This window comes from Neovison vison, chromosome 12 (genome assembly GCF_020171115.1).
Source record: "Neovison vison isolate M4711 chromosome 12, ASM_NN_V1, whole genome shotgun sequence".
NCBI classification, from domain to species: domain Eukaryota; kingdom Metazoa; phylum Chordata; class Mammalia; order Carnivora; family Mustelidae; genus Neogale; species Neogale vison.
In genome coordinates this window covers 11,897,137-11,925,007 of record NC_058102.1, presented here as the reverse complement: position 1 = coordinate 11,925,007, position 27,871 = coordinate 11,897,137, and the positions used below count along the sequence as shown (strand labels likewise).

Sequence of the window (27,871 nt, the reverse complement as noted above, 5' to 3'; positions counted from 1 at the left end):
GAAAGGGGAAAGGAGCCAGTTAACCTTCACTGCGTTCTTAAAAAGGACTGGCAAACACCACGGGACTGCCGGGAACACGGGAGAAGCACATTCGCCGGGCAGCCGTCAGACCCTCTTGTCTGAGGATTTTATCCACCATTCCCGGTGGCAATTTGTGATAGGAAATATACTTAAAAATGCCACGAGTTTTGGGATCTTTCTGCCCTCCCCACCACCTCTGCCGTCTTGTACTCCTTGATTATCACACGCACATGGAGGCGAACTGGCCGCCCAAGAGAGAGGGTACTGGCTGGCTCCTTGATTCATTATAGGACACAATGTCACAACTGGATCGTTTTTAGACATTTATAAAGTTAGTTTTATTTTGGCCTGATCACAGGTACTCATACGGAGTCTCGCAAACTGAAGCAAAGGAAAAAAATCAAGAGAGCAGAAAGATGAACATTTTGGAGGAAAAAAGTAAATGAGAAACAAATATACATGTACACGCACACAAGTAAATCAAAATGAGACCCCCCACCAATAACCAAAAAAAAGGGGAAAGAGGACAGAAGTGTTACTTTTACACATTTTAGTGCAAGAAGGAGGACACAGAGACACACACACACACACACACACACACACATATGCATGTGTGCAGACACACACACAAGACAGGGCTTCAAATGTGAAATAAGTGAGGGAATACACAAAAAGAGAAATAAAAATATAAACCAGAAATTGAATTATTGAAGACATGCACCTCGATTTTACGGCCCTCTACCACGGTGCCGTGTAATTTCTCCCTGGCCCTGTCTGCATCAGCACTATTCTCGAAAGTTACGAACCCGAATCCCTGCATGCAGCGGGAGAAGGGGGGAAAACATGCACATCGTTATATTGAAATATCGATCTCTTGGTAAACAGAGAAAAAAATATCACAGTATGAAACTGACATCAGCATCGACCCAGCAGTACTCTCCCGAAGTCACATTTTTGGTCCATGCATATTTGGTAAAGGGAAATTAAATCCAGTAACAATATAGAACTGTAGTAGTAGTAGTAGTAGTAATAATAATAATAATAATAATAATAGCAACAACAACAGCAATAATAATAATGATAATGTAATTAACAACAAGAACAATAATAAAATAAAACGTAAAGCATGTGAGGCCAGACCAAAATTAAGGTATAGAGCTACTCGGGTCAAACTCTCCCACCAAGAATCTCAACATTGTTTTAGATGTTCTGTCTCTTTCAATTTATGCTGTTAATTTATATGTCCTTTTATGTAATGCTAAAAAATAATTAAAACTGTCACTCCCCAGTAACTTCTACATGAGGCCTTCCATTTAGGTGTAATCACTGCATAATGGGATTTTCAGGAGATCTCATCATTTGGCCCCACTCTGCCTGTTCTCTTGTAGCAACATAATTCCTCTGGGAACAGAATAATTTAAAACACAGCCTCCATCTATAATTCTGTAGGGACTGGGTGTGGAAGAAGAGAGCACCCATGTTCATCTAAGCTAATGAAAATACCATTAAGCAGTGGCCAATTATGCCTTTTCTTCAACGAATTTTAAACAACCAGACTGGCACTCGGAGTAAAAATAGGTTCAGCTGAATTCCAGAGAATAGCTTATCCAAATTTGCCTAAATTACACATTTGCTGAAGCCTACATCTGCTACTAAATGTATTAGTAATTTTCCATGTAGACGGAAAAAAGGAATCAAAAGGCAGTGCGAATGAGATCTGTTAGTGACATCAGCTGTATACTGTCCAACAGGAAAAGAATACCATAAAACAGCAATATACTTGGTCCCGAGTTAGAATTAATTTATTTGTGCACTGTACACAAAGAAATCATATGGGGCTTTAACTCATTGAGTGGAAAATGAAAATGCTGGAACCAGGGAGTTAACCCACCTACTCCTGCATTCACATGTATCTGAAAAGATGGTCTTGGTCATAATCGTACCATCAATGTCAAAAGCAGGATTTACTATTTATTTCTATGACCATTTCATCAAGTGTTCTATCAATTTCATCCTACTGCTTTGTCCTCCTCTTTCCACTCTGCAACTGTAACATTTTCCCAAGCTATTCACATGTGTAGAATAGTTAATTCTTAGGATTTTCTGGGCAAGTCCCCATTTCTCAAGAGCTGCACTGTCCCTCTTGTATTCTTCTAATATTCCACTGTAGGATAACCTGGAAACCTTTGTCACTTATTTTTACGGAAGTTCTGCTTTGCTGCCCTCCTCGAGTCCTTCCATATACATAGAAAATGTGTTCTTAACTGAGATGGTCAATGGTGTGCAGAGCTCAGTAAGATTTTAGAAAAGTGATTTCATCCTTTTGACGGATCTCATTACTTTGCATTCTACATGACTAAATGGTTGCTGAGTGGCGATCCATGGAGAAGCGCAACGGAGTATCTTTACCTGTAGTCTGGCTATCAACACAAATATCCTGGGAAGTGCAATGCTGAGCTGACAGAAAAATTTAGATGTCTGCTGCTGGATGGAGGTGGACTGCTCCGGGTAACTGTATTGCCATTGTCTTTAAAAATGTAAGTATGTGGAAAATATCAATGGAAACACATTTTCAGAAACAAATTTTGATACCAACATGTTACAGCCACATCGACAGCTCGAGGTATACGATCTCAGGTTACTAATTAATGACATCGTGTGTTTGTCACCTACACTGGGCATCTGCTCTAGACAGGAAGCCAGTTCTCCAATCCTGGGGCACCCTCCAATAAAAAAGTTCAGTAAACCTTTCAAGAAAGGTCACGGTAGTGAGGAGTTTTATAGCACACTGTGGAAGTACTGTAAACTATGTTCCAACTGGTTCCCACAGCCTCATACAGATTACAAGCCTTGGGTTAAATAAATAAATGATAAATTAGGAGCTGGGTAACAAATGACGCGGACTAGCCTTATGACTGACTACCTACATCGACACACCCATACACTCACATACTAGTGCATCTTGTAAATACAACCGTGAGGTAGAGAAAGGATAAATATGTTGTTTTCATTTTTTAAGATTAAGAAAGTAAATCAAACTGAGGTGAGACACCCAAGCACCAACAAGGCGTTCTTCCTTCCAGGTGGCTTCTTCCCACAGCTAATGGTGAGAAAATAAGAAATAAAGCTCTAAACCCCAAGTTCAGTATTCTATTAACCAAACTCCATTCGTCCTGAAACCCTCCTAACTTTCTTTTTCAAATCCAATTGCTAAAGGTGTTCTGCGCGCCTCTGGTCTGTAATGCGCTGACCGAGCACCTGCGACGCAGTGACAGCAGCCGGAAGAATTCAGGGTGGTGTCAGAAGCCAGCAGAGCTTATACTCCACAGGAAATGCTAATCAAAATGCCAAAGATAGAAAATGAACCAATCTTCACCTAGGGTAAAGGAGGAAGAAGGTCTTGCTGATGATACTCTGGGACTTCTGATAGGAAACAGAGGTAAGCAGATTTCCTTCTTTCCTTTGAAGATAAATAGACTTAGTGGCGGGCAGAACAACGGCCCGAAGTTGTCCACATCCTAATCCTTGGAACCTGTGCATGTTACCACCACCTTACCTGGCAAAAGGGATTTTGCAGATGTGATTAAATTAACGATCTTGAGATAGGGAGATTATCCTGGATTAGCCAGGCGAGCCCAGTGTAATCACAAGGGTGCTTATAAGCTAAAAGAGGGAAACAGGAGAGTCGGAATCGGAGTGCAGCAGCCTGAGAAAGACAGAACTGGCCATTTTTGGCTTTGAAGATGGAAGGGAGCTACGGGTCAAGGAAGGTGGGTCCCCTCTAGAAGCTGGAAAAGGCAAGGACTGGATTATGCCTTAGAGCCAGCTGAAAGAATGCAGCCCTGCAACACTTGGGTTTTAGCTTGGTGAGACCCATTTTGGACTTCCGGGTTCCAGAACTATGTATGATAACAAATCTGTGTTTTTAAGCCACCAACTTTAAGATAATTTGTTCAGAAGCAATAGGAAATGAGCATGTATCTCTCAGAAGTCTGTGATTAGAAAGGTGAGAAGTTTAGGCAGCGTTTTTAGAATACTGTTCTTTAATACTTTCCTCTTGTGTTGAAACTTTAGATTTTCCGTCAACTTAACTACAATGCGGTTGTAAGAATAGTAACTCAAATAAAACCTGAAAAGAAGTTTAAGGTACCATTCTGAAAATGTGCCAGGAACTGAGCTAAGGATATTCACAGATTATCCAGGCTTAAAAAGTTACTAACAGGAAAATATGCTTACATGAAATTATGTTTTAGTGTACCTCCATTCTTAGAAATCTAATTCACATTATGTTTGGTCATTTGGATCTCTTGCTTTAAAAAGAAAAATTTAATTTAAAAGACCCCTCATTGTTGACATGTTTGTCTATACCAGGGCTATCTGACAGAAAAACAACACAAGCCACATACATAATTTTAAATATTCTACTAGCCACATTGAAAAAGTAAAAATATATGAAAGTAATGTCAATAATATATTTAAAATATGTGCAAATACTATCATTTCAACATGGCATTAATATAAAAACATTAATGAGATATTCCTTTTTTCTGCTCAGTCTTTGAAATCATGTGTATTTTACACTGAAAGTACACGTGAATTTAGAACTTGCTACATTCCAGGTGCTCAACATGGACACCGTATGGGACAATGCAGGTCTCTATGCTTTATACTACAACCTACCGCTCTCAGTTCTCAAACTTTTTCTGTGTTAAAAATTTAAATAAACCAGTTTTCCATGTGTGATTTATTCCAATCTTAGCTTGTCTTGTGAAAACTGAGGAATGGGATGTCTATTAGGATTACGGTTGTGGTCAAAACTTCTACCAAGTGTGACAAACATTTTATCACCTGCCCTGACATCCGTTTATCATCAAGGGCCTATAGGAACCGAATAACTACGACCTTTTTAGTCTGGCCTCAGACAGCAATAAATAACAAGCAATAGGATGAGCACTGGAAAAATATTCTGAAATTTGTATAATCTTTGAGTTTTTCCATCTCAGAAGAATGAGAAAGAAAATTTACCATGTAACTTTTAAGGGAATCAAAAGCAGACGTTCTCCTGGGTATGGCCAGAACACAGAAATTTAAAAATAAATAAAAGAAAAAGAAAACTAAAAACCATAAGATGGTAACAAAAAAATAAACTAAGCCCTTTGAAAATACATGCACTGTTAATTCAGTTTTACATATCATGAAAAACATTTCAACTCAGCATTACCTATCGAATTTTACTGAAAAGCAAAGGCCTAGTTAGTGCAATTTCAAAGACAGTTTTTTGACCATATTTTGAAAGAAATAAATAATTTCCCTTTGCATGAAATCAAAATCCAGGGAAACAGGCAAGAAATTACAGCACATTACTTGTGTCTGAGGATGGGATTAGGGGCTTTATCTGCCCTAACTCCAGCCTACATGGAAGCCTAACCCCAGTTCAGATGCCCATCATCCCAGATATCCATAGCCACCTGAGAAAAGTAATGATGTGAGCTAAAAACTTGCTAGAAATGTCAATAACGGTTGCTGCGATGTGCTCTGTGGTCCTTCAGGGGACTTAATTAACAGCTGGCACTGTCTGAAGACGTGAAGAGCTCCTACACACTCAGTCTTTATGATACACGTCCCTTGGAGCAACAAGCACACCAGAAGCAGGTCGACAAAACTTTATGGAAAATATAAATGTTAGAATGTGTACATTTCTTTACTTAGTAATATAACTGTATGCGATAATTATCACAAACAAATTGTTATGGGCTGGGTGATAGTGAACAGGATGGTGGAGAGTCATGAATGAGTCAGAGAAAGAGAAATACTGTATGATTTCACTCCTATGTGGGATTTAAGGAACAAAACAAGCGAGCAGAAGGGAAAAAGAGAGAAAGAGAGAATGAGGAGAGAAGCAAATCAAGAAACAGAGACTTAACTACAGAGAACAAAGGGATGGTTCCCAGAGGGAAGGTGGGTGGGGGATGGGTGGAAAGGGGGGGTTGGGAGCGCACTCCCCCCTCCAGGTGTCATATGGAGGGCTGAAACCCTACACTGCACACCTGAAACTAGTCCCTCACTGCATGTTAACCAATTGGAATTTAAATAAAAACTTAAAAAGAGTTTTGAAAAGCAACGCATTCTTAGTCACTAGAAGTATCTAACAGCCAATGCAAAGTCAAGTTGAACTAGGTAACCATTATTTAGAATTCTGCTTAAGATTCTATGTGAGAAAAAAGACTGGAAGGAAATGCAGGAGATTATTAGTGAATATGCTCTTTTAATGAACTATTTATGCTTTTTTGGGGGGGTCTGGACATGAAAAATCACATTTTTCTTTTATAATGGTTTTGAAAAGGGTGCTTTTTAAAAGTTATTACTCAAAGGATCTATAAGGAGGGGCAATACAATTTATCGTTCAAACTGGAGCACTTTGGGGGAGGAAGGGGACATTAATAATTATGCTAAGAAAAGGGCTAGAGACTCTGGACTATTCTGGATAAACCAGGACATATGGTCACGCTACCAATATATTATCTTTCTATTGTTTATAGCAATACATTGTTATGACTGGTAACATCTGGGGAATCAGTAAAGTTACACATATCAGTATAATCATTTTCTAGATTTTGTTTGAGTATATTCCTTCCATTTTTTGGCAGGGGTAGCATTTTTCATCATACATCCTAAGTGAACATTTTCAAAACGAGAGCCTACCTTTGTTTTAGTTAATCACAGAAAATTAGATAGGACTTATTTTGTATTTTAAAAGGAGTATGGGTTTAAAAAAATATTTTTAAAATATCACATGAAATAATTTAAGTATATATTTTTGCATGTGTATGATTCTAAATGATATACATTCATCCCATAACCTAGGAAAACCAAATCTAGGCTAGGAAGGTCAAAGGCAAAAAAGGGAAATTACTCGGCAATTTTTTCAGGCAAGCTGAAAAAGTAGACTGCTGGCAAGCCAGGGTGGGAGGGATGGGGACGGACAAGGCAGCACGACCGTGCTCACCTGTGTTTTTAAGTGAGAATGTTCTAAAACCATAGGCTGAGTGTCCCATTATAAAACAGAAGACATGTTGCTTTTTTGCTTTGGAGCCCTGTGGTTATCTGCGTCACTGATAACTGTTTTACATGTTAGTATCACTTATCTCAGATTTATTTTGTGACTCGTTTTTCAATTACTGCTTCAAAAAAAATTCAATAAAGCTAATTTTTGGACAGAAAAGCACTCAGTTCAAAGACCGAGCAACACTAAAGTGAAGAAAAGCACCACTTATGTCTCCTTATCGCTGGTTCCTTTCAAGACATGTTGTAATTTTATAGTCAACCAGAAACACAGGAGGAATGAGAAAGTAAACTTAATTTACAAAGAGAAAAGTACTCTTTAATTTATGTGAGGAGGATCCCAGAAGAGGCCCCTGGGTTTTGACTCCAAAATAAGCCTCTGTTAATGCATTTCCAGAACAGTTCCCGGGGAACCCGTTCCAGGAGAGAACTTTAGGTGACAGTTAAGAAGGACAAAGGATGCAGACAGATTTTGTATCAGTCCCTGAAGGCAGATCCGGGCAATTCTGAATTCGGTGCTTTGTTTTAAGAACAACTGCCAATGAGTACACAGTCTGTCTACTCTTTAGCACCCTAAAGGAAAACGGGCAGTGAGGGCCCAGAATTTTACTGTGGGGAGCAGCATAGGCTTTTAGATGCCCTAAAGAGAAAAGGGAGGTGTGTGTCATTTATACATGAAAATTACAGGGAGAAACAACTGAATCGGGAAATTAAACAATTTTTGGTAGTAGGCAAATCTTTGAAGTCAATGAAAGAAGCCTTAAGAAAGATCGATTTCCTTTGCTTCACCAGAATTCAACCCAATTCTTTTCTTGGTAAGGAGCAAGGCCCCAGAGCCTGATGAAACCATACTGGGCGTCAGGTTTTTGGGGTGTACTTAACAACAGTTCAAGTGCATACACTTAGAATTTAAAACGTTTAGACTACGACTTTGGATAAACAGTGTCGCATAGAATGCGACATGCACTTCTCATCTCTAAACCACTGTCATTTTTCCACCTTGGATCTAAAAAGCTCCCCCCAAAATAAAAGCCAAGGGCCAGAAATCCACTGTGAAGAAACTACAAGCATAAATGTTTTACTGGTTACAGGTTAAACATATTTTACTTTGAAAATACTTACCAAGTTAAGTGCTGGAGAAAGTTCTGTATAGGCATGTTAATCTTTTTTGTTTAAACTGAAAACTGGAAGCTTAGAGTATAATTACCTCTTTAATAATTAACAAAGATAATTAACAAAGAATTATTATTATAATCAGAATTAAACACTATCAGTGACGATGAATTCTATAAAGGAAGGGAATAATCAGGACCGTTAGAAGAGTACATACATTTGTGCTAGTTTAGATGGGGCAGGAGGTACCTGTAATTCTGTAGGTATATGCTATTAATTCTCAGGGTAGGGTGCATTTGGAGTGGGAAATTGAAGAGCTAAGTATTCACTCATTTATTTGCTTTATTTCCTCAAATTATATTCTTAGAGATTTAATCATAGCCAAGGGGTAACTTGCAATGTTCAGGAGAGATAACCAAATGAAAAATTCACTCAAAAACGGTTCTACACTAAAAATGCAAGTAGAAGTGAACACAGCAAGGTAAATATTTACAAGCCTGACCACGGCTGATTATGTCTGTGGCAGGTATTTCGTTTGTTTGAGGAGGAAGAAAACTGTTGAATGAAACTGTGAAATTCGGTTCATTAAATATTTTTTCACACCACTGTAATACTTCATCATTCCCTCCTTCCTAAAATCACTGCTGCTTATTTTAGTGCATGGAAATTCTAAATCATACAGATTGGGAATTTAAAATAGTCAGTTATCAGGGGGAAATCAGTTTTAATTAGAATGATCAGTTCCCATACAGAACACACTCCGAAGACTGGACATGCAGGCAATTGTGCGCTGTTACTACTTTTACTCCGATGCCCAAACTACCCCAGCTCACTATTTGAAACGGAAGGGACTCTGTATCCCGAAGCTTACCTCTCTGGGTAGAACTCAGAGGAGGAAATCAGCTTACAGTGAATTCCTGAGTCACTATTCCCTGTTTTTACGCCTTGTCGAATTTATTCAAAACAGAGAGCAAGTCAACTGAGGAACTGAAATATTACATTTGTTCTAAGTATGTCATTTCAAAGTCTGATTTTTAAGAGCAGAATTCACAACAGAATTCCCATAGAATTTCACCCGAGTCTTCTCTCTTTTCCTTCAAAATAAGCTGGTGAGGGCGATTTTGTCCGAGAAAGGGCGGGTGTCTCCTGCTCCCGACCTCCTCCTCACACGGGTCTTGCTCCTACCCCCGCCCCTTCACTCCCCCAACTGACGGATCAGGATAAAGATGGGCCATGTGGTTGCTTAGTTTTAGAGATAATCTGATCCAAGCCAGGTAGGTTGGGATACTTTCCGCAGACTTGAAAAACCGCTTTAAATTTTCTGATTCCTTGCTATTTAAAACAAAACTAAAAAGAAGCCAGGCACACTTAATACTGAGAGGGAGCTTACCTTAGAGCCACGTTCATTAAAGATTATTTCTACATCTAGGATTTTGCCAAACTGCTGCAGAGACAAAAATAAAAAACATTTATTCATGGTCAGCTTTTTGACCACATACTTTATTCCCTCCTGAAAAAGGCACAGGTTTTTTTTTTTGTTTTTTTTTTTTAAACTACTTATTCAACCTCCATGTTTTTACTTGTTGGCAAGTCCCAATACCAGTTTCTGATCTTCCCTTGACAATGAGCCCACAAGGCCTCCTGTTTCCGTCCTTTTTCAGTTCGCCCACTCACACGTCACCCACCTCTACCTGGCAGGGGCCGTTCTGGGAAGACCCTCACAGTGTTACCCTGCGGGTACTTCCTCAGGGCCAAGAACCGGGGCTTTTCCTAACTACGTGCTTAATGTTTTAAATGTCTCTGTTTTTAAGAAGCACATCCTAAGCACAAAGATAAGCTAGTGAAGGCTGTTTATCTTTTTCTTCTTCTTCTTTTTTTTAATTGATAAAAGTAAACCATATTCACTGCAGAAGTCAGGAAATACAGATACATAAAAAGGAAAAGAGGAAACAGAGAACGAAGATCGTCTGCATACCTACCATCTCCCCATTCTGGTTCACAGCCTTCGCCGCTTTTCCTTACGTATACTTGGTTAAGGGCATATTTCCATGTATTACCTTTTTTTTTTTTTAATGTGCTAGACAGCTTTCCAAGCCATTAACTCTACAGTGTGTTCTAATTTCTACAGACTACATGCTATTTTCCATCGTACTTAAACATTCATGGACATTAGACACGATTTCATTTATTTGCCATTTTAATATTTCGGCACTGAACATCATCAAGAACATTTTAAGTAATAACTCTGTTTTGCAATTAATTAAATATTTTAACATTTGGGAACAAGCCAGAAACACCAAACCTAAATAACTGGGTTAGTGGCAGCTCAACGGCTAACTGGAGGGGCGCGCAGTCACAGCGGTTACACAGGAAATCTCCAGATCTTTCTGCCCCCACTTTCCTCGGAGTACTGGCCTCACAGACCCAGTGATCTCTTTCACTTGGATTTTAAATCAGAATTTGGGAAATGTTAAAACACTAAAAAAGAAAAGAGCAAAACAAATCATGCTTTCTCACTGGGCTGAATCATTACTATCTTTTTCAGAAAACATGTTTTCTGAGCCCATGTTTTCTAGAGTAAGGCTTCTGGGCTTGATTCCAGTTTCATCATTTAACAGAACATTAGGAAATTAAAGGAGAGAAGAAAATGTCTTATTTTAGGTAGGAGGGGATTTAATTTTATTTCTGTGCCTATCCAAATAACTAAGATTGGAATGGTGTTTTAGAGTTTTCCTTTTACATTCTCTAATGCGTCTTTATACCGTCCTGTTAGGGTTAGGACTGCCTTCCTTTAATGGTTAAGGAAAATGCGGCTGAAGGCAGTCACTGGTCAAGTTCACACAGCTAATAAAACAAAGCATGGAATCCTTGCTCTACACCGCTGCTGGTGTCCTTCCGAGGGACAGGTGCTGACCAGGCAGGAGACAGAGCAACCGTACCAGGTATCCCTTGTGAGAAACAATTTCTTTTTTCTTTTCTTTCTGGATGTAGCAGCCTTATAGGAAAGGCCTAATACATTTCAAGAAGTCACTGATTAACTCGCCTAGGCAGATCTTCAACGGACACAATTTTTCTGACCTGAGAGAAAACACACTTGTGACAGATGAGAATATACTCCATTTTCACTATCTCCAGAGACTAGGACTCCATATTATCTCTGATAATTCAGTAGAGAACCTCATAACTCCTACTCCTGGGAAACTTCTTTTTAAATATAACCTCAATTCTTGAAGCTGCCCTTTATATATTCCGTTGTTTTCTCTTCTGGAGAGATGAAGAGTTGGCTACCTTTTTCTGTGTAAAGTCTTTCCTAGTACTTCAAGAATGTTATTAAAACTCAATGCTGGCCTTGGCTTCGGTACAGAAAACACTCCAGGTACACAGCTGTCAGTGACAAAATTTTGCTCCAGGGTCTTGTCGCCGTGACCAGGACTTCACGCGGGGCGCCTGTTTCCCGACAGAGCACCACACAGCAACAGCCATGACAGTTTTTTAAAAACCATGATCTCTTGTTTCTAGTTCAAGTTAAGAGTTTGCTCAAATGAAATCTGGCAACAGCGCATACGCCCGGAAAAAACCCAAGACTTCCAGCAATCATTCACTTTCTAGTAACTTAAATCTTTGCTGTTATACTATGTTTTCATGATGGTGATTTTGGGAGGAAGGGGAAGCTGGCAGAATCCATCAGGGTAGCGAATCAAACACCTACACCTGATTTTAGATACTGGTCTTGATGTTGCTAAATTACAAGGAGGGACTATCCGCTTCAGACACTAGGTCACTGAACTTGTAACACTCTGAAAAGGATTACTGTCTTTGTCCTGATTTTAGTACTGAAAGGCTCACGCTCCAAGAGACCCCTTGGTCCCGGGCAAACCAGGCGGCACAGTCACCTCCTGTACGTGAGAACCTGCAAGGTCCACGTCTAGAATGACAGGGGTGACAGCGCCAGGTGACAGAAGTCCCTGAAGACCGATGAAAACACTGACTCACCTTAGGACCTCTCTCAATCTATGCGCAGTCTTATCCTAAAGTCCTAATGACTTATTAAAGTACACTGGCCGGATTAAATTGTATACCCACGGAAGGACTCCATAGACTTACCCCAAACATCTGTCGGAGGTCGGGGTCCCGGAAGCGGAAGGGAATATTAGAGACGTGCAGCCGTTTAGGGGTGGATTTGCTCTCTGAGTTCTCACTACTTTGTGTCTGTGACTGCTGGCCATCTGTCTGGGCTCCCCCTTCCGTCTGCTAAAGCGAAGAAACAGACAACATGGAGCGAAAAATAAATAGATTACTTCACAAGAATTCTGTAAAATTAAGGCCCCGCCCAACCCCACATGTTCTTAAACAATTCTCAAAGTGTCTTTAAGCAAAAATTAGAGTTGTCCCTTCACAGGGAAAAAAACAAAACCAAGCATGATACCTCGTTCAAATTACTATCATTTATAATTCGAGTATTTTTTTAAAAAGATTTTTATTTATTTATTTGACAGAGATCACAAGTAGGCAGAGAGGCGGGCAGAGAGAGGGGGGAAGCAGGCTCCCCGCTGAGCTGAGAGCCCGATGCGAGGCTTGATCCCAGGACCCTGGAACCATGACCTGAGCCGAAGGCAGAGACTTTAACCCACTGAGCCACCCGGGTGCCCCTCAAGTATTTTGAATATTTACAGAACATTATTGAAATGGGAGAAAAGAGGAAAACTAAGTGACCTGCCCAAGACCACGTGAAGATCCATTAGATATGAAAGATACCAAAACTGAAGACATAAAAATGGTACCATTATTCTTCAATTCTTAGTGCAGTTTTCCATTTCTGAGATCTTTCTATTTTGAAAGTGACGAGTCTGTTGTATGTAGTTGAGGTCACTGCATTTTTGGTTTATCATTTTAGGAAATAAGGGAATATCTGAATGTTTCATTCCCTCTATTAGTTCAAGAGTTTAGGACTATGGGGTCACCAAAGTATCCCTACATTATTCCTGACGAGGAGACACCTAATGACAACGGGCATTTGGCTTCAACCTGGAGGAGCGTCTGCTCTGAAACCCATCAGCGCTCTCCTCCTAATCCATGTGACTGCACCTGACAAACCCGGCTGACCTCAGCCCAGGGACCCCCAGGCTCCTGCAGCCCAGAGCAAGGCCCCATTTACAAAATCTGCTGGGAGAGGCTTTAGGAGTCCAGCATAACCTACTGGACAATGTAAACACTGGGTCTATGTACCCCCACAGTGAAAGGGCACATGTAAGCAGGGGTGTACTTTTAACCCTCAATCTCTTTTGCAACACGGCAGGCTTTTTTCCCTCTCGATAAATCCTCAAAACAGTTGTGACAGACAGAAACACTTTCGACAAACATCCAACAGGTGTGAAACATTCTAGGTATTCAAAACACATTTATTTTAAAGTTTCATCTGGCAATTTAGGACCCTTATGTTTTCACTATTCCCTGTGAGGTGCACACCAAACCGGAGGGCTCGCGGAGCTGATTAAACCAAGAGTGGAATTCACTGTTCTTAGTATCTCGAGTGAGTTACAACTGAGTCCCTAACGAATTCTTCTGCGTGACGCAGAAGAGAGCCCTCCCTTTGACCCAACCTTCAAGTCAAAGAAACTGTGAATCACAGATACTTTTGGCTCAGAGACATTACCAACCATCTCAAAATGGAGTTTGAGACTTTAAAATATAAAGGATAATCAGGAATAAACCCGGAATGAATGCTAGCTTTTCAAGTGTCAGGCGAAGTGATGGCAGCTTTTATCTCCTTCCATTCAGGCCTTGCAGATGGCTTAAATGTGCAATGATTCATTTGATACAAAAATAGCAGAAAAGGGAAGAGCTATGAGGCAATGTTCTGCGAAAGTGTAAGGTTTTCAATCATCATTCTGGGCACAATGCAGACTAAACAAAACAAGTCCATCCAAAGACGAAACTCACTAAGTTACTGAAACAGCATCAGGGACACCAAAGCAATAAGCAGTCAAGTATAAGCATCGACTACAACTAATGACCACCCAGCACCTTCAGACTCGCCTGTTACATCTCACAGCTGGAGCCAAAGTTTAAAACCACCAGATCTGACCTGCAGGATGTCAGTGCATCACTCTGATAAAAAGTCACCAGTTTTATATATAACTTACCCATGTAGTTCATACAATGAGGTGGCAGGATAAATGAAAACTGATTATTTCAAAGTATGTTGCCCAACGTACTTGTCACTTCAGGTTTTTACGGCCTCGAAGACACAATTTAAGCAGGATAGAAGCCAGATTGGATCATTTTCTGCCTTGTAGTGAAAACCTACATTTTAGTTTTTTTCTTATTTAAGTAATCTCTACACCCAATGAGGGGCTCAAACTTAGGACCCCAAGGTCAAGAGTTGCACGCTCTTCCCACTGAGTCAGCCAGGTGCCCCTGCACATCTACATTCTTTAAAAGTACTAAATCTTTAACTCTAGGGACACTTGGCAAGTTGGAAAAGTAAATTATCATTTCCAAAATTCTCAAGTCTTCTGACTTACTATGTTTCAAAACTGCAGTTTAACTTATATAAAAACGCAGAAATCAGAAGCATGAATGAATGTTCAAAAAGAAAATATACCCAAGTGAACTATCAAATCAGATAGCAACAGAACCCCAGGAGCACCCTAGTCACTGTCCCCTTGTGAAAGGGGCCCCACTGCCCCAACTTCTAATTCAATAGATTAATTTGGCTGTTCCTGAACTGGAACAAAACAAAACAAAACAAAACAAAAGAAATTAAAGAAAAAGAAAAGAAAAGGAATTATACAGTATGTATTCTGTTGTATTTGTCTTCCTGTATGCATTCTGTTTGTCTAATACACATACCTACATTGTTGTAATTCATCCATTCTTCTTTCATTTTATAAACATATAGGACTTACTGGAGTTGCTTCCAGTTTTGGGGTATTAAGGATAATGTTCCTGTGAATATTCTTGCTACATTCTTGTCTTTCGGTGCAAATAGCCATTTCTGTTGGGTACACATGCACGTAGGAGTGGATTTGCTGCATTCAGGACACACACTAAGTTCAGCCTTACCAGATATCACCAGTTTTCCCAGTGGCTGTACTGACTTATTCTCGGCTACGCATGGCTGTGAGAGTTCTATCTGCTCTCAGTATTCTCATTTTCATTGTAAAAATCCTGGCAGGAGGCAGGGGCACCATATTGTGGTTTTAATTTGCCTTCTTCTCTTTAAACCTCAGATCCTTCCTGCTTTCCTCTTAAGAGAATTTTGTTGAAAACTGGAACTCCCTGTGAAATCGCAACCATTTCAGCCCATACTACATCATAGACCCTCCTGTAAACCTTTTAATAACACTTATACTTTATATAGTGTTTACTATTTGCCAAACACTGGCCTACGCATTTTATGTCTTTTAATTAATATAATTCTTAACAACAAACCCCAAGAGTAGGTACTGTTTCTTTTTTAAACATGAGAATGTAGGAGGTACTATTTTTTACCCCACTTTTCAGATGAGGAATCTGAAAACCAGAAAGACTGCCCAAGTTCTGAATCAGGGGTTCAAACATAGGTAGTTTGGCCCTAGAGCATATGGTCTTAACCACTAGGTCATGTTGGAATGTATATGCACTTGTATCTTCTCTAATCCTCACAATAATTTACAAGGCAGGCACTATTACTACCCCAATGGACAGAGGCAGAAAGTAAGACGCAGAGAGGTGAAGCAGGTGCCCAAGGTCCCATTAAGTGGCAGAGCAGCAACTGAAAACCAGGTGGCTTTCATGTGCGAGCCTCCTGCCCAGTGTGGCGCCCAGCTTCCTCCTTCCCATTAGAAGGGAGAACACATGTGGATCCCACTCTCTCTCAGGACCCTCATGGGGCGGAGCAAGACCTCCCCCGGGGGTGCTGGCAGGCATGGGGTAAGACAAGGAAAGCTGTCCAAGAATGACATATATCCTATATTTTGAGGGAAGAGAAAGAGGGCAGGCCACAAAGGGAGGAAAAACAAGACTAAGAAAACTGGTAAAGGCACACTGGCACTCACAGGAAAGCAGCCAGACAGCTACTAAACAGACACTCAAAGGCGCTGAGCAGCAGATTTCTGCACATAGTGGACACAGGAATATGAAATATACATTGGGGGTGCCTGGTGGCTCAGTCAGTGGCGTCTGCCTTCGGCTCAGGTCATGATCCCAGGGTCCTGGATGGAGCCCTGCGTTGGGCTCTCTGGGGAGCTTCTCCCTCTCCTCCTTGCCTGTGCTCTCTCATTATCTCTGTCTCTCTCTCTCTCAAATAAATAAAATCTTAAAAAAAAAAAATAAAGGAAATATACACTGAATGTAATTAAACGAGATACTTCCCCATTTGACACCCCCAACTTTAAGTTTGCCTCAATATCAACTACTAATTGTTGAAATACATCAGACAGAAAAAGTAAGGCGTTTTTAGGCTGTGTCTTTTTTTTTTTTTTTTTTTAAGGCTGTATCTTTGGCAAAGTGGACAGCAGAACTGTTTGTTCTGAGAAAAATCTCAGTGTACACTACTGGTTTGCTTTATTTTCTATTGTTAGCTACTGAGACACTTTACGGACTTTATAAACAACCTCCCAAGGTTCTGTTCTTCCCTTCTGTGGTCATTTTCTGACCTAATTTATTCGCTGGGCAGGGGATGAAACAGAAGAGGCTGGAGTCTGTGTGCAGCAAGTTTACGGCAAGGGCTGCCCGTGGCACCGCTGATGCAATCTTGGGACTAGTGGCTATGTATCTTTTTAAACAATCTGGCTGCCCCAGTGAGGTCTAGCTATCTGTCCACACCGCAGAGGGGCCTGGAGCTTTTTACAACGAGAAGCAAATCAGATTTATAAGTCTCAAAGCCTCATTCTAGAAATGAAAACTAAAAATGTCTTGGTTTGATGAACTCACGCTTTTAAAATTCCTAGAGCTGTGAAGTGGATTAATTTTCTGACTTCTCTACGAAACAGTGGCAATATTTCCACTATGGACTGTGAAAAGAGTGTTCTGGGCAATATGAGATGAAGTATTAGTTTCCAAGTCTCTATCATAGTAACATTTAACACATAATCTGTGATAGTAAGGAATCTCTTGATAAATTCAGAAATAATATACTTTGATTTATGGATTTTCTTCAATACTGATTTTCTTCAATATTTATTCCTTTTGTTTTCTGAGATGATTTCATTTCTTATTTTCACCTCTGTGAGGCTGAAGAGGAAGAAGAAATTTCATTCACAGCAAATTTCTTGAGAATCAGATTCATGTCTGAAAACATCTACTAAATTAATCCATGTCAATGACAGCTTGGGTATCTAGGTTGAAATTCTAGGTTAATTCTAGGTTGAAAAAAATTCCTTTAGAATTTTGAAGGCAGCTCTAAAGTGTTGTCTAGTTTTCCACGCGGCTGTTCAGAAACCCGAAGGCATTCTTTCCTCCCATTCTCTCCGGTTTGGAGACTATCCAGGGTGTCTAGTGTGCTATAATTTCATAATGATATCCCTTAATGTGAGTTTGTTTTATTCTGATCTATTTTGCTGGTAATTCTGTAGTCTCTTTTAAATTGAAAATTAATGTCCTTCAGTCCTGGGAAGTCTTCTTGAATTATTTTGCTGATGATTCCCACCCTACACATTTGGTCTTTCTCTCTGGAATTTGTATTATTGGACACTGGCCGTTTTGGACTGGTCCTCTTATTTTCATACTTCTTTATTTCCTCTCTGGCTTTGGGGTCTTTTTTTTTTTTTTGATAATAGGTGTTTAATTCCTTATTTGAAAACTTTGGGGCCAATGGATAACAGAATTCAGAAGTTTTAGGATTTTTAGGAAGGTAATGGGTATAACCGTAATGTAACTCAATCAGATTTGGGACAGTGATATTTCTTTATGTGCATTCATATAAATGTGACAAAGATATATACAGGTTGTGAATTTTGCTGCTAACTTATGAAAAATCATCTGATTTTCAGAACATTTTTGGATTTTAGATTGTGGATAAGGGACTATAGACCTTTACTTCTTTGATCTCATCTTCCAGCCCTCCCACAAAATTCTTATTTTGTTGCCTTTTTTTCCTTTAAGATGTTACTTATTTATTTATATGACAGAGAGAGAGAGAGAGAGAGAGAGAGAAAGAAAGCAGGCCCCCCACTGAGCAAGGAGCCCCATGAGGGGCTTGATCCCAGGACCCCAAGATTATGACCTGAGCCGAAAGCAGATGCTTAACCAACTGAGCCACCCAGACACCCCTGTTGCCATGTGTTTAATTTCAAGGTTCATTTTTCTTCTCTGAATCCCACAGTCTTCACCCTTTAAAACTTCATTCTTGTTTAGTATCTTCTATATCTTCTCTTTATCTCTCTAAAGCTGTAGATTATTGCTTTGGTAGTTGTTTGGAAGTAAAGGTTTCTTTTCATCCCCAATTTCCTTTTAGTTTGCTTCTGTTTGTTCTCTATCTTGCACATTGTAGATTTCTCTCAGGAATCTAGCTATCCTTGGTTTTGGCTTAGAATTAAGAGTCAAGTTGGAGAAGGTAGCTAAAAAAACTGGTAGTTCTAAATGGGTGGGGTGGAGGGGCATGAGGACTTGGGACTCACTCCAGTTAGGGAAGCGATGTTAGGGGAACCCACTGACATGTCCATCTTCAAGTCTTTCCTCTTGAGTCAGTTAGGCTCCCAGAAAAGAGTTTTCCAGTCTTCTATCCAGAGCTGTCAGTTTCTGCAACTTCTAAAATTTTTGTGGTGTAAATGGAATTACTTCTCGGACTTCTCCCACAACTGGCTTAGAAATAAGTTCGTGTGGGTCTGCTAAGCTCATCACTAACTGGGACATCTGCTTTCTAGCTTCCAAAATTATTAATTCTCCTATTCTTACTGGTTTATAGCCCTAAAAACACACAAACACCAAAACCATTTACTGCATTTTTGGAGGAAGCAAAACTAGATGAGTGTATTCAAAAGTAACCTGGAAATAACTCTTGTTTGATAAAACCTTGTAATACTGTATGTACATATGCAACAAAGCTTATGTGTGTTTTGGCTAACACGTATAAAATATTTTGGCAAATACCGCTTGCTTTCAAAATAGCCTTTGTTTCTCAAGGAGAGCCTGCATTACAGCCCTTTGCCAATGCACACTTAAAAGGCTGTGGGAGAAGAAGCAGAGACCTTGACAATGAGACACGGTTCTCAGCTACCAGTAAGCCTATAAATATAAATACAAAGTTTTTTCCTTTCTCTGTTCTTCAGAGACTGAAACTACTCCAGATATAAGCTGAATATGATTAAAATATTTTGGAATAAGGAGACATGACAACTAACTGCAACATGAGATCTGGAACTGGGTTTAGAAGAGAAAAAAGGACATTAGTGGAAAAACTGGTAAAATGTGAATAAGGTCTATATTCTGCCTTAGTATTGTACCAACACTTCTTACTGCCTTGTTTGGAAAATTGTACTGTATCTATGTAAGGTAATGACATTAGGGGAAGTTAGGTGAAGGATTATGCAGAAATTTTTGGCATAATTTTTGCCACTTTCCTAGGAATCTAAGATTATTTCAAAATAAAAAGTTAAAAAGAAGGGAAAGGTATTTGGGGATGCCAGATTCTAAACCCTAAAGAATATTAAAACACAAAGAATGTCTAAGTTGGTTTAATGAGTATACACAAGCACAACTGTGGACAAAAGCTTGAAATTGTATTCAGTATGCAGGGTGAACCACTTATCAAAGTCAGAAATGGGTTGAAAAGTCTATTCATTCCAAATTACTGGCATGGTGAAGAAAGAAGCACATTTAATCTGAAACCACTATTATGTACTCCCAAATTAGAAGCAATTTAACTTACAAATCTCCTTTACTTACAGAAGGTAAGCCCCATAAAGTGCCATCTCTCGCAGCAGCTTCCCTGAAGATCTCATCATTTTGAGAACAAAAGCATGATTCCTAGTTGGGTTCAATTTCTTTTGGATGGGGACTGGTCTTCAGTTAAGGTTTAAGCGGATCCTTCTCATAGGATGAATCAGGGATTTTCACAGTGTTACAAAGTCAGTCACATACAGTATAAGGGACATGGTTCTGAAAACTGCAAAGTTCAAGACTAAACTTATGAAAGATAGCAGATATTTCTCTTCACTGCTAAAAGTAGAGCTGCCTTGTCAACCGCCATGTATTTCAGACAGCTGTGAAATCAGGCAACGATTACCAAAGGCTTCACTTGGGAATATTCACATCGGTTCTGTTAAAAGAACCACAGTGTATCCAGGAGGGAGTCACTCATGCCAATAAGGCCCAGTTCAGCAAACCAAAAGTGAACTCCGTTTCTTTGCGGGGCGCTCCCAGAAAAGCAGGGCCCAGGTCAACCAATCAGACTTGCCTGCTCAGCAAACGTTACCTGACCTGGCTCTGCAGGACGTAAGGAAAGCAACCTTGCTCTAACCAATCAGCAAATGCCCAGTGTAACTTCCTTGTTCCTGCTCCTTTCTGCCTATAAAATCTCTTGTACAGCTCTTCCGGGCTCCTTTCTACCTGCTTAGATTGGATGCAGCCCAACTCACGAATCACTGAGCACGGCCAAGAAGACCTGCATAATTTACTCAGTTGAATTTTGTTAACAGTTAAAAATTTACACAAAAATGAAATTTCAGGGGTGTCTGGGTGACTCAGGGTTAATTAAGCCTCTGCCTTCAGCTCAGGTCATGGTCCCAGGGTCCTGGGATGGAGCCCCACATCGGGCTCTCTGCTCGGCGGGGAGCCTGCTTCCCCCTCTCTCTGCCTACTTGTGATCTCTCTCTCTCTGTGTCAAATAAATAAAATTTTTTAAAAAATGAAATTTCATTAATTTTTCTCCATTACCCTTTTCAAATTTGAATGATTCAAATTTATACGAGATAAGACCATGATGGATGTTATACCCAAGAAAATCTAACGAAAAGATCACTCCCAAAATAGTTTTAAGTGCATCTAAAAGCACATGTGTAGGGGTGCCTGGGTGGCTCAGTGTTAAAGCCTCTGCCTTCGGCTCAGGTCATGATCCTGGGGTCCTGAAATTGAGCTCTGCATTGGGTACTCTGCTTGGCGGTGAGCCTGCTTCCCCCCTCTCTCTGCCTGCCTCTCTGCCTGCCTGTGATCTCTGTCTGTCAAATAAATAAGTAAAATCTTAAAAACAAAACAAAACAAAACCCACAGATGTATGCAGGTACTTCAAAAATCTCGCAGCAATCCCTTCCAATGGGTAGAATGGCAGTTCTACAGGATGTTAACTGGGTTTCATGGTCAACTAAATTTGGGAAATACTAAGCTAAGCAAAGTCAACAGATTTCCTGTTTTCTCCCCGAACATGTATTATACATATAATTCATTCCTTTCTTTTTGTAGAGCCGGCTGTAACATTCACTCATAAAGGTATGGCTCTTAGGGCACCAGCTCCTATGCAGGCAAGGGAAGAAAGATTCTCTCAGGAGAGAGAACTGGATGGCCCATTCACTTCATAAATTAAGGCTGCCCATGACACCTTCTTTGAAATAATTATATAATAACAGTATTGTAGCTAATGCTTACTGACATTTACTCTGTGCCAGGCATTATCTTCAGTACTTGCTCTTCATTTTCTCATTTAATCCAAAAAACCCCTATCAGGCAGGAACTATTATCACCATTTTTACAGATGAGGAAAATGACCACTAGAGTTATAATTTTCAGATGGTTACGCATTTAGCAAATGGAAGGAGGAGCTGGGAGCTAAACCCAACTCTACCTGATTTCTGATCAGAGAGATTTCTGGGCTCAAGCACCGTAACCACAATCACAGTAGTATGTAATAATGTCTTTTCTAAAACAACTTTTAAAAACCAAATTTCAGTTTTTCCTGATAAAATTTTAAAAAGTGGGTTGGGGTACAGTTCATTAGGTCATTTTACATTACCTTAAAGAAAGGGGGGGAGGGACTACAACCCATGTTGGTCCACCATTTGAAGTATTTCTATAAATGTTTATATTGGAGTGTGTGATGGCTTAAAACGTGGTGGAATCAGAGCATATGAATTCCTTCTTCGAGAGTCAAAATGCCCTAATATGATCAAATGATTTTTCTAAAGAGTGAAATCTTGACCTCATGCTTATTTGCTGAAAATAATGGTATTTCACTTTGCTCAAACTTGTGATAGAACACTTGCGATATACTAAACATAAAATTATTTTATCTAATGCCACCATTAGACACAATTTTTAGGGCATGGAAAATTGAATATGTCTCTGTAGAGCAATTCACTAGTCAAGAAAAATTACTTTTAGATTTAGTTATTTTTAAAAGAAATGCTCATGCATTTCCTTTGTGTATTTGAATATTGCTATGACAACCCAAATTCTGAGACTCTGGTCTTGTCTGGGCATTTAAATGTAAGCACACTTTTTTTTTTTCTTCAATTAACTAGTAATTCAATTTTCTTCAGATAATATCTAGTTCCACCTTCTCAGTAGGTCAAAGTGCTATAAAAAGGAATTACAAAAGGCATCATTTGCGTATGTAATATCATCATAAGCTGGTATCCCACTGTGAAATAGAAACCATAGCAAGTCACTTATTTTTTTAAACCAAGAGTGAGAATCATAGAAAAATTATATATAATGTAAAATAGGGAAACACACATAGAAGATCACCTCAATTAAAAACTTTATCCTTAACTGAATGATTCTTTAATATTTTAATGTACATTTTAGAATGAAAGATATCTGTTTGTACATTCTAGGTGGAGTTCTTCAGTTTAAAGTCGAACGATCAGTGGAAGCTAAGAAGACGTCCCTATGGATGCCTTTTATTTTTTATAATTTGCATGGGGAAGCTGAAGAAAAGCATGTGGCTGAAAGCAGATTTCCTGAGCTCTGTTACTGTGTTCAAGTCACTTAGAACTGTTGACCTCTGTTGTAAAAGGCAGGCATAAAATGATTTCTAAAATCCATTTTAGCTTTAAAACTCAGTGATTCTAATCAGTTACTCATTTCAAAAAATAGTACAAGATATTTATGAAAAATGTACAACTCTTTAGACAGGTTAAGAAAAACCATGCCCATAAATGAACCATTAGCGCTTCTTTATCCTGGCCCCAACACAGGAGAGCAGGAACGGGCAGCAGAGCACAGAATTACCATTCCCAGCACTGCTTAGTTCTAGTTGCTTCTGGCAGGGGAGGGAGCTGGTGGGGTTGGTAAGTAAAAGTAAATAAAAGTAAAAGTAAATAAATGAATGAAGACACGCAAGGGAGAAGCAGCAATCATCATGAGGCTAACAATATTAACAATATGCTGAAAGGTGTCTTGAGTGTCATGAACCAAAGGGCAAGTTTCTCCATTAAAAATATCCACGTCTGGGGCGCCTGGGTGGCTCGGTCCCTGGAGCATCCAAATCCTGATTTCGGTTCAGGTCATGATCTCAGGGTTAGGGTTAGGGTGGGATCAAGCCCTGCATCAGGCTCTGCGCTCAGCAGGTAATCTGCGTCTCTCCTCCTCCCTCTGACCCTCTCTCCTGCTCTCATGCGTGCTCTAATAAATAAAAGAATCTAAAACAAAAATATCCAAGCCTGGCCTGGAGTGTGGTTTTCTGTAGCAACCCTTGCACTTTCAGACCAGCCTACAGTCTGCTCATGGATCGAGCTCTGAAACGGCCAAGACGATCACAGGCATCATAACTGGTAAACTGGAAACAACTGTGGATGGTTTGTGCAGGCTCACCATCTTCTCCCTTTTATTACTCTGGAGGGGAAATGAGGGATTCTCCTGGGAGTAGACAGTCAGAGGAGTAACTTCCTCTGTGCTCCCAGGCCTTCTAGTTCTAGCTGGGAAGCAGGCCTGCTAACGATGATGTCTATGCTGCAGGCTGGGGGTCACATGGGCCATGACACTCAATGTAAGAGAAGGACTTGGGCCCCATGCTTCCCATTATGTTCCAGAAATCCTCACTTGGGCAAATGGACCCATGTTAAGGGCTATCACTTCTTGGCTCTATTTTAGTGGGATACCGGTCCACACGGCACTTGCAAGTAAGGGAGTCAGTGGGATTATGGAAGATGGTCACACTGATCTTCTGATAAAGAAAGTGACAGAAAAGCTGGCTTCAACTCCAAGAAAGGGCATGCAACAAAGCAAAGAAACCGAGGATGGTGGACAGCATGGTGTTCTAGTTACCTTTCATTCAGAAGTGTGCCTGAAGGCTACCAGTGAGGAGGGCTGTGGGGTCTACGGCTGACCCACACAGTAAAGGAGGGTCCCTCAGCTATGCCTTCAAATCTCTGCTTTACAGCCATCAACAACTCTGCTCAAATACTTCAAAAGAGGATATTAACATTTCCTACTAACCAGCCACAGATGCTGAACCTTTATGATTTCTTTTTTTCTTCACTCAAAAAACACTTACTAGGGTGCCTGGGTTGCTCAGTGGCTTAAGCCTCTGCCTTCGGCTTGGGTCATGATCTCAGGGTCCTGGGACAGAGCCCTGCATCGGGCTCTCTGCTCAGTGGGGAGCCTGCTTCCCCTCCCCCAACCCGCCTGACTCTCTGCCTACTTGTGATCTCTCTCTCTGTCAAATAAATAAAATCTTTAAAACAAAACAAACAAAAAATACTTATTAAACATCCATTATGCGCCACTGGGAGTAATAAGAGGGCAAACAGTAACTCCCGTCCTCAAGGAAAACATAGTTGACTAGGTGGGCAGAACGTGCACGTGGACACAACCCTCTGAAGAGGACTCACAAAGCCTGTCTACTGCACATGCTCCAGTCACTTACGGCTGCCAGCACTTGGAAGAGCATCTAAACACACACCAGCTGAGGTCCTTTCTTCTCCGCAGGCAGGCGCAGGGTAATCAGGACCCCTGGCTGCCGTCTCTTGGCTAACGCACTGTATGGGACAAACTGATTGTCTTGTCTAAAGGGCACAAGAAGCTTCTAGCCCAATGTGAAACGCAACTTCTGAAATACATTTTAGAAACAAAATTCCAGATTTCATCACTTATTTCTCATTTTTGTAGTTTTTTTGTTTTGTTTTTTGGTTCTCTCACGCAAGATAAGACTATTCAAAATAAACAAAATCTCTATTGCACTATAGCTGTGGCTCACAATAATAAAACCACAAATCAAGGGTATCAAAAGACAACTGATTTTAAAGATGGTTCTAAGGGTACCTGGGTGGCTTAGTCGTTAACTGTGTACCTTTGCTGAGGTCATGATCCCAGGGTCCTGGGATCGAGCCCTGCATCAGGCTCCCTGCTTGGAAGGAAGCCTGCCTCTCCCTCTCCCACTCTTCCTGCTTGTGTTCCCTCTCTCACTATCTGTCAACTAAATAAATTAAAAACAAATAAATAAAACTAAAAGATGGTTTTTTTTTTTTTTAAAGATTTTATTTATTTATTTGAGAGAGAGAGAGACAGTGAGAGAGAGCATGAGCGAGGAGAAGGTCAGAGAACGAAGCAGACTCCCCATGGAGCTGGGGGCCTGATGTGGGACTCGATCCCGGGACTCCAGGATCACGCCCTGAGCCGAAGGCAGTCGTCCAACCAACTGCGCCACCCAGGCGTCCCTAAAAGATGGTTTTAAAAAGCAAGTAAAGGGGCGCCTGGGTGGCTCAGTGGGTTAAAGCCTCTGCCTTTAGCTCAGGTCATGATCCCAGGGTCCTGGGATAGAGCCCCACATCGGGCTCTCTGCTCAGCGGGGAGCCTGCTTCCCCCTCTCTCTCTCTGCCTGCCTCTCTGCCTATTTGTGATCTCGGTCTGTCAAATAAATAAATAAAATCTTAAAAAAAAAAAAAAAAGCAATTAAAGGGGCTCCTGGATGGCTCAGTTGGTTCCAAGTGTCCAACTCTTGGTTTCGGCTCAGGTCAGAGCCTGAGTTGGGCTCTGTGGTCAGCAGGGAGCCTGCTTGAGATTCTCTCCCTTTCCCTCTCCTCCTCCCCCTGCAGTGTGTGCACCTTCTCTAAATAAGTAAAATCTTTTTTAAAAAAAGGCTATTAAAGAACTCTTTAAACCAGTAATTTCCCAAACATCTCTCATTCCTGGTGAGTACAATCCTGTAACTAGGCACTGCTGGCTCATGTAATAGATGGGAAATCTGGAGTTTGGGAGGTGAAATGATTTATTCAAGACACAGTTCTTGCACTACGGAGGACACACTCTTTGACTCCGCTCTCCTTGTTTCACTCCGTCAGCTGTCGTGTATTCTACGGTGGCAACCTCTCTCCCATTCATCCTTCCTCTCCATAACCGCTGCAGCCCCCGAGTCCAGAACCTCGGGAGACTCTTTCCTAACCGGCCCCCTCTTCTCCCCCTCATCTGGTACACAACATATTGGTCTTCTGCAAGCACAGCTCTGCTCACTTCCATTTCCTGGCTCAAAAACCTCCGATAAAGTCATTTCTCAGCCGGGCATTCAAGTACCCTTCCCGATTTGCACTCAAGTGACTTTTCTTCCACTTTATTTTCCTCTGTATCCACCAACCACCCCAAGCTTCAGGCTGCTGGAAACCAGAAACCATTTTTATTCAAAGACATCTGATCTAGTCCATCTCCCTAACTCTGCTTTGAGAAATGACTTTCCCAATTTTTCCCATCGTGTTCTAATCCTGTTCACGTTCCAATTCTAATCACTCTTCATAGGAAGACCAGGACCGATGCCACCTGCCTCGGGAAGTCTCAGCTTCTCCCTCCTCAGGCCTCCCACCGCACCTCCTTTAACTACCCCGAGCATCTGAGAAACTGCTAAGTGCCAGGCACTGTGGTAAGTCAGAGAACGCGAAGATGAACTAGAAGAACTTTTTCTTTTGAAAGCTTACGGTCTAATTAAGGAGACAAAAGGGAATAAAAAACAACATCTTGTAAGTTCCACAAAAAGTGGTCAGCCCAGGAGTCTACCTGAGCCTCAGTGAAGGACAAGCTTGGCTTTGCTTGGGACCCTGAAGCAAGGTTTCACAGCAGAGCTGACACTTGAGCTGAGTGGGACAAGATGCACAGACGCCGGCTATCGGGACTGGTGCGTACACATCCGCTGCCTCCTGTCGCTGAGCTGGAGCTGGGGAACCGAAGTGGCGGAATGGAGAGAATGGACTCTGAATTCCCCTACTGCAAAACACATGCTCGAAGGACTAGTTTATGAACCACAATAAAAAACAGTGTTTGTGGAAGCAGGTTTTAAACAAAGTGTTTCAGAAATTTAAGGAATCATTTCTTTGTAAACAACAAAGCTTCCTATCTAACTTTTTTTTTTTTTTTAAAGATTTTATTTAGGGAGCCTGGGTGGCTCAGTGGGTTAAGCCGCTGCCTTCGGCTCGGGTCATGATCTCAGGGTCCTGGGATCAAGTCCCGCATCGGGCTCTCTGCTCGGCGGAGAGCCTGCTTCCTCCTCTCTCTCTCTCTGCCTGCCTCTCTGCCTACTTGTGATCTCTCTCTGTCAAATGAATAAATAAAAATCTTAAAAAAAAAAAAAAAGATTTTAATTATTTATTTGCCAGAGAGAGAGAGAGAGGGAGAGAGAGAGCGCACGCAAGCGAGCACAGGCAGACAGAGTGGCAGCAGAGGCAGAGGGAGAAGCAGGCTTCCCGCCGAGCAAGGAGCCCGATGTGGGACTCGATCCCAGGACGCTGGGATCATGACCTGAGCCGAAGGCAGCTGCTTAACCAACTGAGCCACC

The 27,871-nt window shown here is 40.8% G+C and overlaps 1 protein-coding gene across 15 annotated transcripts in view; it reads right to left on the bottom strand.

Annotated features, from left to right (window-relative positions):
- The window catches only part of RBFOX2 (RNA binding fox-1 homolog 2), a 266,184-nt gene that overhangs the window by 21,834 nt on the left and 216,479 nt on the right, over positions 1-27,871 (bottom strand). For 11 of the 15 annotated variants that reach the window (XM_044228798.1, XM_044228800.1, XM_044228811.1 and 8 more), the window contains 3 exons: positions 12,301-12,447; positions 9,587-9,640; positions 743-835 (listed from right to left, as the gene is read on the bottom strand). In XM_044228798.1, coding sequence (XP_044084733.1) covers positions 743-835; positions 9,587-9,640; positions 12,301-12,447 — 294 coding nt within the window. The remainder of the gene's footprint in view (positions 1-742; positions 836-9,586; positions 9,641-12,300; positions 12,448-27,871) is intronic. The other 4 variants (XM_044228799.1, XM_044228801.1, XM_044228803.1 and 1 more) reach the window with 1 other exon arrangement.